At 46.7% G+C, this 12533-nt stretch overlaps 1 protein-coding gene across 1 annotated transcript; it reads right to left on the bottom strand.

Annotated features, from left to right (window-relative positions):
• Positions 1–4363: 4363 nt before the first annotated feature.
• On the bottom strand, positions 4364–11909 carry LOC129745006 (fatty acid synthase-like). The gene is given in 6 exon segments (XM_055737830.1): positions 4364–6080; positions 6141–6490; positions 6556–8697; positions 8765–9182; positions 9240–11204; positions 11427–11909. Coding segments are annotated over 6 exon segments (6981 nt in total). The 5' UTR covers positions 11861–11909; the 3' UTR covers positions 4364–4408.
• Positions 11910–12533: the final 624 nt, after the last annotated feature.

The raw sequence follows: 12533 nt of genomic DNA, 5'->3' as shown, positions 1-12533 counted from the left end.
CAAACAAGAAAGAAAACCTTTCCAGTTCGGCTGTAATAGCGATAACAAACTGAAAACGGACTTGCTGGCAGTAGCAACAATAATCATAAATGCATTTCGTGTTCGTCTTCGGTTGTTTAAATGCGATTGGTGGATGCTTGACTTCGAATTTTTTTTAGCTTTACACAATTGGGGGATGCCGAATGAGTGACCGGCAAAGAGAAGGAACCCATTTGAGGAATAGTCAAATGAGTGTGACGGATCAGAAGGCTTCACAGTCAAAGCTTCACGTCTCATGACGCAGAGGGATCTCATCCCTGCCTCTAAGTTCTGAAAGAATAATTGACAAAATTCGTTACCTTGGAAATGAAAAAAAAAATCATAATAAAGGGTTTCGAGTATTGGATTGCTTAAATTATATCCGAGTGCGGTAACTGGCGTGGCATAACTTTGATCTGTATAACCCTTAAAGTACTCTGCAAAGTGATCCAGAACAGGATCCTGGAGAAAATCGACGCTACACTCCGACGGCAACAAGCTGGATTCCGATCCGGACGATCATGTGTGGACCACATCACAACGCTGCGAATCATACTGAAACAAATCAACGAATTCCAGGACTTTCTTCTGCTGGTGTTCGTTGATTTCGAAAAAGCATTCGACCGACTTAACCTTAAAAACATCTGGACGACTCTAAGGCGACGAGGAGTCCCAGAGAAACTAATCCATCCCATCGAAGCACAGTGCGAAGCAAGGCCTTGCACGAAGGTTTCTTGCACGATTCAATCCCGGTAACTGCTGGAGTGAGACAGGGATGTATCTTATCACTGCTACTTTTTCTAATCGTAATGGAATCGTTATTGTCACGAGGGTACTCGCACGCGCATGTGACGGCGATATATGCAGAGGGCGAGGTGCCCATCAGCGAAAGCGGAGCGAAGAGTGCCCTACGCAAGTGCGAGGTCTGCCCTCTGCAGGGTAATCAAGGCAAGCAAAAAGGCACGTTTCAGGCAACTCTGCGAGGACGCCATCGACAACCCCTGGGGCGACGCTTACAGGATTGTCATGGCCAAACCGCGGAGCGGGGGTGTGCCACAGGAAACGTGTCCGAACAAGTTGCGCGAAATCGTGAACGAGCACGAGGAAGTCACATGGCCGAGCGTCCCATATGACTGGGACACGCGTAAAGAGGAGCAGAGTTCGCTGGAAGAAATACGGGACATTGCTAAGACCCTCCAGCTGAGCAAAGTTCCGGGTCCGGATGGCATCTGTGGCATCCTCCAAACCATTCCTTCTTTCATCCTATCATTTCAAACCATCTTCTTTATACACACATCCCTGAATTCTCAAATTCCCAAAATCATCATAAACTGCAAGACCCCACACGCAGTAGTAAAAACCTATTCCACTGCGAGACCTCACAGTCTTAGCAATTAAACCTTTTTGCTTTCCTTTACAGTAATCATAAACATAACAATCACTTTAAATGTTACCCTTCCTGAACCGAGCTATGAATTATGCATTGCCAGCATTCCTTCAAGCCATTCCGTAAAAACCAAACATGACCCAGAGAAGAACTCGGTCATAAACAAATAACTGCTACCACATGTTTACAAACATGTTTGTTTTCCAAGCAGATAGCGCGTCGTCTTCCTGAATTCCGCTTTACTCATTTCGGCCTTACTTTAAGTTACCACTTAAGAATGTTGGAAAACTAAAAGCAGTCTGGAACCAACTTTAGAACCAGAAAGTCAGTTATTTTTGATCCGAAAGCCCGATTGAAATCCCTTACGTAGCAGTGAAGGCCGCGCTCATGGAACATCCCAAAATGTCCCGGTCATCACTGCAACAATACGTGGATAAGAGGGTCTTTCCAGACGTGTGGAAGCGGCAGCGATTATTGCTGCTGCCAAAACCGGGTAAGCTACCAGGTGACCCATCAGCTTATCGCCCGATATGTCTCCTGGACACTGCTGGGAAGGTGCTAAAGAAGGTGGTCCGGAGCATGATACAGCTCTACACCGAAGGTGCGAACGGTCTATCCGATAAACAGTTTGGTTTTCGGAACGGCCGCTGGTCGGTGGATGCCATTAGGCGTGTCATCGAAGGAACAGACGAAGCCAGACTGAAGAACAGGAGAGGAGACTGGTTTCGCGCAGTGGTCACCATTGACGTGAAGAACGCCTTCAACAGCTTCAGTTGGGCAGCGATTGCGTCGTCGCTCATTCCGGCATATATCTGGAGGATGGTGGAGTGTTATTTCCGTAATTGCCAACTACAATATATGACTAGTGAGGGACTGGAAACAGTGCGTGTCTCGGCAGGGGTTCCACAAGGATTACGACGAACTGCTGAGACTGCGTCTACCCACGGGAGTGAGACTTGTGGGATTCGAATCCAAGCGTTCGATCAAGTACCTGAGGGTGATGATCGACGACCGGCTGAGCTTTACGGCCCACGTCGACTAAGCCTACAAAAGAGCGGCAATGGCGACAGCAGTTCTCTCACGGGCCATGTCGAACAACTCAGCGATCCGCTGCAGCAAAAAGAGGGTCCTGACGAGTGTGACCTCGTTCATTTTGCGGTACGGAGCAGCAGCCTTGAGTAGGCAGTGTAATCTGCAGCGTGCAGCGGCTGATGAACCTGCGAGCTATCAGCGCATACCGAACCGATAGCTGCTGAAGTCGTGATATCTTTTCTTACGAGCATAGGCACATGCCCGATGTGCGAAAACATGCCAGAGAGGCCTCAATGTTTAGCTGGCAGCAACAGCTCGAAACGCGGCCGGTGGACCCATCGCTTGATCCCAAATGTCGGATTTTGGATGAGTCGGAGACATAGAGAGGTAGATTTCTGCATGACATAAATATGTAGTTCTTGACTGGTCACGGATGCTTCATGCAGTACCACCATCGGTTTGGACACGTGGCCACGACATTCTGCCCAACCTGCAGTGACACACTTGAGACACCAGAGCAGTGTTCAACTGTCCAAGGTTCGAAGGGGTACGCAATAAATGCTTGCCGCCTGCGGACCAGACACGACAGTCGACAACATCGTGCGGAGGATGTGTTAGGATGCCAATACTTGGCGCAAAGTCAGCGATAGGTTCACCCGGATCATGACTGCCCTGCAGAGGAGTTGGAACCAGCACCAGTCCGCGACCGATGTAGGGTGACTTCTTCGTCGGGGAGCACCTGAGTAGTGTGCGTCCGAACCTAGCAGACTATACCTTCCGACTATAGTTTCCGATTCGAACGCGCCCTCTGCGATGGAGGCTGCGGGTATAAGACATGACCTTCTCCGCAGTCGAACTCGTAGTGGGAAGAGTATTCACGTCGTGGAATACTTTCGGGTAGACTGGTCTCACGTCGCCGTCGCCGACATCACCGTCGGGATGCATCTGAGTCGCAAGTGTAAGAGACCCGTACTTATGCTGTTACAGGCGCGTGTCTAGGATAAACTGCTCTCGATTCGGCACACGGCGGGCAAAAATCATAGGGTTGCCAGCCCCTAAGTTGCCAGGCAAAGGAAGGAGGAAGACCGGACCACGGTCGGAGTAGAAGACCCTTTCGGTGGGGGTATCCGGGTAGTGTGTGTCCGATCCTAGCAGTAGAGTATACAAAGATAAGACTTTACCTTCTGCGTATGCTGAGCTGTTGGGTATGTCGTGAACGTTGTGTAGGATATCTCCACAGCCGCGGAGTATCTGAGTAGAACGCGCTCCCTACGACGGAAGCTGCAGGGATAAGACTATACTTTCTTCGCAGACGAACTCGTAGGGGGAAGAGTATTCACGCCGCGAAATACTCTCGGGTAGAGTGACTTCATGTCGTCGGCGAGTGAGTCACTCAAGTCGGTGTAGGATGCTCTCGATTTGGTACACGGACGGGCGAAAAAGAGAGGGCCTCGAAATAAACCAAGCGGAGTCGTTAGAGGAGAGGTTACTGATCTCTTGCAGTTGTCTCGAATAGAGGCGGAGTTACGAGTAAAGGACGTTGACGAGACGAGACGTGAGAAGTGAGAAGCAAGATGTGAGAAATATTAAATAAAATGTGAGCATTGAGACGTTAGAAGAGAGAATTGAGTAATAAGAAGTAAGGCGGCACTTTTCCCGCCTAATGTCTCAATTCCCCCTTCTGATATCTCACTTCTTACGTCTCACTTCTAACACAGGTCTCGTTTAGGTCTCAAGTCTCAGGGCTCATATCTGTGTCAAAGTCATATAGTTTCTAAAATTGAATCATAATACATAGAAGCTTATTGATTCAGCCGGCCCCTCGAACCTTAGCTTCGAAATACTTAGAATTTGTGCTATCATCGTGGGTATGCGAACGTTTAGAATTGGTAGATTCTCAATTTATTTCAAGACAGTAAAGACATGTTATCAATTTTGTTCCTTATTTCAGAACTGTTCGTTTATTGTTCTCTACACATTTAACTGATTGATGACATCTGGAAGAATTGGATTTTCCAGTATGGTCATATGATTGCCTTCCAGGATCTGCACCGAAACTTCTTCTTTGGTATACTGCGACAAATCGTAGTCATTTTCGATGGCCTTATAGGTAATCTCCGTCGGTCTAACCAAGACAATTGGCAGGTCCAGTTGCTTGAATTCGTCAAAATTTATATTAAGAACTATTTTTATTCGTCTGTACAAAGCCTGCAGCATGATTCGCGTATATTCTGGTGAATAGTGAGTCAAATTTGTTGACAGTTCGATCAACTTTTCTATTTGTTCGTTGAATGAGGGAGCTTCTAGAATCGATTTCATCTTATCAAGTGCAAGACTTGAAAAGGCCGTAGCAAGAACGCTGCTCATGAGGTTGGTTTGAATCTGATGATCTGTAGTCATTTCTCCGAACGAACCGGCTGCTAGCAACTTAAGCTGTTTGGGTGCTCCGTCCAGAAGTAAGAGTTTTCCAAACATTCCCTTTTCTTGGAGTCGCTTAGCCAAGGTCATAGCTAGAAGTGTCCCAAATGAGTATCCCACGATGACAAAGTTATCGTACTCGTCAAACACGGTTTCAAAAAGCTCCGCGAATATGCAGTCTACCATTTCTGCGACGCTTTCACAGTCTACCGTTTTCATGGATTGTAGCAGAAAAACGGGAGCTTCAACTTTCTCTGCCACCGAATGCCAAACGTTACCCGCTACGCCTTCGATACCTGGGATCAATAGAATCGGACGTCCCTGACTTTTGGCAGACGGAAGCTTAAGCACTGTGCAGCCACTTTCCTTCTCGTTGCCGAGATTCCTCAACAATAGTTGCATTCCAGCAGTACTCTCTGTAGACGATCCGGCTTCCGCTTTCAGTTTCTTTGCTTCGGAAACATTATGCAGTTTTGAGAATGTCAACGTTCTCAAATCTTGTGGTGCCAGTATTAATTCGAATTCTCGCTCTAGCACCTGTTTGATTTCTACCGCCATAAGAGAATCCATTCCGATGTCTGCCAGGGTACTCTCCATCGAAATCGATTTCAGCTCCCGAATGTTCATGATGTTCATCACAGCTTCAATTATATTTTTGGAACCGACACGTTTTTCAGCAACAACCATGCTAGCCACAACTGGATCTTCAACAGCTAAAAGGGTGTCCATCTCATTAAGACACGAAGTAATACGCTGCTGAATTGTGCCACCTATTTCAAGGTCGATCTTCTCTTCGGCCATATCTGCAACCAGTCCCACATCTCCAATAGCTCCCCACTGTATAGCCTTGGCCGGTAATCCCTTGGCATGTCTTCGTTCGATAATACGCTCCATAACAGAGTTTGCCATACCATAGTTGCTCTGACCGGCATTCCCCCTTCCACAGGATACACTAGAAAACACTACGAAATACTTCAATCGGGGGCACATATCTCGACTCCACTTATCCAGGTACTCTGTTGCCTTGGCTTTCGGTGCTAAACATTCGTCGAACTTTTTCGAAGTTTGATTCTCTAAAATCGAATCCCGAAGTCTAACAGCTAGGTTAAAAATACTCCAAACCTCTCCCCGGGAGCAAGCCTGTTTCAGCAGATCCTGACAACCCTGCTCCGTTGTTATGTCAGCTGTGCAAACCGTGACCTCAACTCCATACTTTTTCCAAGTTCTGCAAAGAATTTCCACTGATAAGCTGGTTTTTATCACAAGAAAAAAATAAAATACTCACTCTATACGGTACTCCTGATAAGTTGAGCTAACGCCTCGGCTCGAACTCAGCACCAGCTTTCGACACCCACGGATGATCAACCAATCGGCAAGTTCCATCCCGAATCCACCGAGTCCACCGACGATCACGGCAACCCTATCGGAGCTGCAGTAAATTCGAGGGATGTACGAGATGGGCACCGTCAGTGTGTCGGATTCATGCTCCCTTATTTTCAGCAGCACTTTACCAATGTGCTTTCCAGTGGCTAGGAAGCGGATGGCTTTTTCCAGCTCCACTGCTTCGAATACCGTCGTTCTCAGTGGCTTGATGACACCGGAAGCAAGCGCTTCAGCGAATACCTTGTGGAAGTTCTGTGGCGTAGAATTAAATGAGATAATCAGGAAAATATTCTGAATGTGAAAACTTTTTAACTGACCTGTTTCCGGTGGGAATCCTCCGTGAACAAGGCATCCAACATAACGCACGAGAAGGTCAATCCTTTCTGGAACAAACTCATGGATAGTTTTGAGTTTCTTGCCATATCGAACTTCCCGATTTCCAGGAAATGACCTCTCGGTGCCAAACAACGAATGGATGCTTGTAATTTCTCATCGGACAAAGAGTTCAGTACAAAGTCCACTCCTCTTCCGCCGGTTCGAACTTTGATCATTTGCTCAAACGAGGTATCCCGAGAGTTGCCAATATTTTGCGGTTTCAGCCCTGGATACGTCCGCAGCAAATATGCCTTCTTTTCCTCGGTGCTCACTGTGCAGAAGACTTCCAAACCATAGTTCAATGCAACTTGAATGGCTGCAAGACCTACTCCACCGCTTCCAGCGTGGATGAGAACCGATCTTCCATTTTTGATATTGGAGCACATGAAAAATGCTAGATAAACAGTTCCGTAAACCACTGGCACAGTTGCCGCTTCTTCTAAGCTCCATTCTTTAGGAACATCCCAGGTTAAGTGGGGATCGTGGTTGACCATTGTAGCTAATGCACCGGAAGCTAACACGCCCATTATTCGTCGACCATCCTCAGCGACACCTGAATATTCGTAGCCCAGCTCACATTCCTTTTCTAGCCGGTTAAGATCCATCATATCCGAAGAAAGTCTTCCGGTGGCGATCATTACATCTCGGAAATTCAGAGAACTATACATAACCCGAACCATATTCGGAACACTTGGTAGTTCGTTGAGAGCTCCCGAAAACCATGACATTGACGATAGATCTCCCCTCACCAAACAATTCGCGTAGCAATGGTTCTGCACTGCTTCGTTATGAACGGATTTCTGCAGAAGTTCATGTCGATAGCTACCCCAGACACCATCACGAAGCACGTTGACGGCTAGACCTAGTGACAGCTGTTTTTGGTAAAAAGAGTCTTTTGGATCGAATGGTGGTGCTTTTGGGTCATCTATGAAAACACCACATACATTCTGGCCACCAGGCTCTCGACGAATACAGTTCAAAAGGCCAACAATTCCAGAAGTGGGATCGTTTTGACTGAAGAGAACGACAGGTTTCAATTTTATCAACGTCTTCAATCGAGGCAGCCATTCGATACAGTTGGAAGTAACCTGGACAGCAGTTAGTGCTTCGGTTGTGAACTTGGCCTTGCGTTGAAGCAGGATCAAAACTTCATTCGTGTCCACCGAGAATGTTGCTAGCAAATGAAATCCATCTGGGGTGTTTGACTTCTTGAAATCAACCGGTTGTCGAAGAAGCAGGTATCCATTGTCTACCAACGCTGTGGAAAGTGTTCCCAGATAAGTTGAATCCGATGGATCGGCCTGTGCTACGACAAACAGGAAATTGCTTTGATTCACTATACTTTCTGTAACGATCGTAACGTTTTCAATTTCGACTGTTGCTTTCGTAAGAAGTGAAAGGCTAGACTTCACCAGTGGAATATCTACGACTGCTTTCCCAAACAAATCCACGATCACCGGAAGGCTGGGGTGATGGATTTCTGCCACGTTAAGACTGAACAGACCAGTATTCTCCAGAGCAATTTGAACACATGATCGAATCGCCTCGTCGACAGAAACCTTGCTGGTCGAGTGATAGGGTACAAACCGGTACCTCTCAAGAACTGGATTCCCCGGTGGACTCCGCCGTTCAATGGTATTCGTTTGTGGGACAGTCATAACAACTCCACCACAAACCACGGTACCGGTTATTTCACAGTGTTTCATGGTGAAGAAATCTATCTCATCGCTAGACTCCATCAGTTTCAAATGCTTGTTGGGATGGATAGAGACTCTGTCCAGTGATACGGGCACCATCAGCGAGCGAGTGTCCAGGGCCACCAAACCAACCTGCAGCAAGCAGTCAAGAAAAGCTACCCAATTCCCGTGCCACTGCAGCTTGGCCTGCGTTCCATCAATGCGAGCCTGCAATACTGATCAGAACAGACCACCGTAGTGGTAGCCTCGTAGTCGAAGCTCCTTGTAGAAATCTCTGGTAGTCAAAGCAACAGCTCTAGAGGGGCCATCACTAATTCGGGGAGGTTCCCAATCACCAGGTAGGCGCTTGGCGTACCCCGTGGTTACGACAGTTTCTCCCTCCAAAATCTGGAAATGTTGAGAAAATAAGGCTATCTTTTCTTGAAAGAAAAAGTTGAAGAAAAAGTCAACTTACCTCAAAAAATCCGGAAGACTCCAATATGCGCACTTCCAGGGTCACTGTCTGTCCCTTGGCAAAGGAGGTAGCCCTCAGGAACCGGACATCTTCGAATTGGATCGGAAAGTCATTCAGTGCCAAATGTGACAAGCTCAGCATGACCTCCCATACCAGATACAGATAACCGGTAGCCGGGAACAGAACCCGCCCATCGATGCAGTGCCCTTCGATGTATTTGTACATTTCGTCGTTTAGCGAGATCTTGAAACTGAGCATTCCGTACTGGGCCGTACCTTCCCAGTAGGTCATAACATACGCCGTCTCGCGGTGATCCCAATCGATCAGGGGCGCTATCATCGGAGTGCCACGAGACACCGGGAACTGCACTTCCGGGTAAAGTTTAGCGATGTCCAAGTTGCGTCCAGTCATGTAGAGGCTGAAAGGGATAAGCTTAAATTTCGGAAGGTGTTGAATTGTTCGGTGCAATACTCACTGTCCGATGACGTTGAGAAACCGGCTTATGACATCAGGCGTATCTACATTCGGAGAGAGAAAGTTAAGCTTTCGATTCAAAACCTTGAGAACGTTTTGACAAGATACTCCAAAGTCCAACTCCAGTAGTAGACTGTGGTTCGGGATGTTGTTAAGCAGATTGACGATCGAAGCAGAGTTGTGCATTTTAACAGAATGGAAAATGCCACTGGTCTTCGGAATCGTAACTGTGAACCATTTTTTAGTAATGTTCATAAACTTGTACATGTTGTTGTTAATCGTTTGCTGGAGTCTATTACTGAGTTGAAGGTTTTTGGCTGAATCAAAGTGCAAACTTAAGTAAGGAAGGGTCTCGGTAATGACCTCGGTAACCTTGAATTTCTGAATTTTGTTCAGAACTGCCGACTCACTGTCGCTGAGTACCGCGAAAGAACCGTCATCGTTCCATTCGATGGATTCCGAAGAAAATTGATTCACCTTCGACTGCATCCGCACCAAAACGGATCCTTCGCATAGTGCTTCACATTCTGAGTACGCCAGTCCGTGCCAAAGGGCCAGAGTAATGACTTCTTCCAACGTTAAGCATCGATCGATGTAGGCACAGGTAAACTGTCCCACGGAATGTCCTCCGTAGTAGTCGAACTCCACACCGATCGACGTCAGCAAATCGACAGTCGCTAGCTGAAGTACCGATGTTCCGACCATATCGTACAGGATCAACTGGCGTTCGGATGGAATCTTCATGAGGTCAAACTTAAGGGTCAACAGATATTTGATGCACTGAGTTAGGGTGAGATCCACTCGTTCAAACCTTCTTAGCGACTCAAGCTGCTCTCTCCAGTGGACGTTAATTCCTCCAAGAACTATTGCTAAAGGTAGCTGTTCTAGTTTAACTCGATCGATATAACTGCTCTGTACTGTCGTAGGTTTGTCACCGTTTTTGTCACAAATTGCGAAGCCGCGATATCGATGACCTGTGATGGGGTATTGCTGAATGTTATGCAACAGGCCAATAAACTCGGCATCGAGTGGTTTTGACGCAACTGCGTCGAACATATCCTGAAGCGCTTTCTTGGTTCGGCCTGACCATACTAGTAATCGAGGGATATCGTCACTTGGAAGTCCGTAACGCTTCTTCTCTCTCAAATTCCGACAGAGTAAAGTGTGGGCATTCGCACCTCCAAAACCAAACGAGTTTATTCCAACTAGAGGGCCCTTCAATGAAGTTATCTCGCTTACAACCTTCAATCGACCTTCAACCAGCGACGGAATGCTAGGTTTGTTTTCGGTGAAGTTTATGTTTGGAGGAATCAACCCCTTTTCCATCGCAATGATGCACTTAGCAATGGAACACACACCTGCTGCTGCTTCTGTATGTCCAATACTAGACTTCACCGATCCAACGTCCAAGGGTCCATCACGTCGAAGACAATACACCTTATCCAGGGCGTCGCACTCCTCGGGATCTCCTACAACTGTTCCGGTGCTGTGAGCTTCCACGTAGTTAACCTCGGTCGGATTGATCCCAATATCTTCGTAGAACTCCTTCAACAGCTGCTGCTGAATGGCTCCTGAAGGATAAGTAATACCCTCGGGCTTGAAACCATCACAGTTCGTTTTCGAATGGACGACATAACTATAAATACGTTTCGCGTGTTTCGCTTTCTGTAGATACACTACACAAATCGCCTCCGCCCGAGAGTATCCATTGGCTTGTTTGTCGAAAGGTCGACAGTAATCGTCCTTAGCCATCACTCCGAGCAGCGCAAACTGGTAGGTGATGTAGGGATGAAGAGTTAGGTTGGACCCCGCAACGATGGCCGAGTCACACTCTCCGTTCATTATGGCCCGGTAAGCTAGGTCCATGGCATACATCGAGCTGCTGCAGGCCGTATCCACAACAAACGTGGGACCCCTCAGATCCAGCATGTACGAAATCCGATTCGCTAACTGCGACTTGACTGTTCTGTGGGAAAAAGGAAAATTTACATAGCATCGCTAATGTGCAGTTCGAAGTAAGTCGAAGTGGTCGAAGTTCGTATATCTGGAAACAAGAAATTTGTCGGAGTGCATTGTCCTGAAGTTCCAAAAACCTTGATAACCAAAACTCCGAACAAAACCGACCGACAAAAGATTACAAAAGACAAGAGAGATTCATACTTCACGAATACAGATTCATACAACTTACCCCAAAACAGCCAAACCCTCCTGCGGCCGTACTCCATAAAACATCCGAGCCTCCGTTTCCGAGAAGCATATCCCACAGTAAACTCCGGTTCGAGACCCCCGCACGGACTGTGGATTAATTCCAGCATCAAGAATCGCTTCCCACGCGTGCTCCAGTAGCTTTCTCATCTGAGGATCCATAGTGTCCCGTTGTTGTCGATTAATTCCGAAAAACTCACAATCAAACTTATCGATGTCATTAATTTTTCCCGTTCTGCGGGGCATATTCTGCACCGTATGCCGATAACGCAACTCCCGGTCATCCACCAAATCCCGCTTTGCATACAAATTGTCCGCAAATTCAGTCACATTATCCGATTGCGGAAAACGGCCCGAAATTCCCGCTATAACGACACTTTCACCATTGCCCACGGCTTCGATCTCTCGGGAAGGCATTTTCGATTATCCCTTGGCGCTGCGTTTTCACGGACCGAATTGCAGTATTGACCGGACAACTAATTGGAGGCCACCGATCCCGTAAGTCACTTTATATAGGCCGCCAACTTTCCAGCGATACGCAAACAAAATTTGAAATTCTAAATCCAGAACTTTGTGCACTAATTGAATCGTGTCGATTCTGACCGTTGACATCGTTGTTCCCGTAGATCATTAGCCAAGCATACCGCCAAGCTTTACTGTTACAACAAACAAACGGTCAACGGTGTCAAAAATGACGTGGGTAGGTCGGCAAAATCGGGATTCAAAATGCGCAACAAGTTTATCTGTGGTGCATTTCGGAATCCGTAAACAAGTGAATTCCTGACGTGTAATAAAATTTGCAGGTAACATTTCAAAATCTATAGCCTAATGAGCTTTGAAAAGTTAATAGATTTGAAGCATTTTATTTATTCCTAATTTAACGCAACAATAAGTTTTAAATTTGTTTATGTGCTCAATAACAAAGCAAGTGTTGTGATGCACTTTTATCAACATAATCGTGAAAGAGATTTACGAAATAAAAAATCTAAAGCGCCAAGCCTTGGTAAGTTGGATCTAACAATGATTTGATCACTTCATAGATAGATCCGCTTGACGCTAGAGCTGACTATGGAAAGCCATTTGTCGTACG

The sequence above is a fragment of the Uranotaenia lowii genome, chromosome 2 (genome assembly GCF_029784155.1).
Source record: "Uranotaenia lowii strain MFRU-FL chromosome 2, ASM2978415v1, whole genome shotgun sequence".
In the NCBI taxonomy this organism is placed as follows: domain Eukaryota; kingdom Metazoa; phylum Arthropoda; class Insecta; order Diptera; family Culicidae; genus Uranotaenia; species Uranotaenia lowii.
The sequence above is the reverse complement of the archived record's forward strand: the minus strand, read 5'-3'. Positions and strand labels throughout refer to the sequence as shown.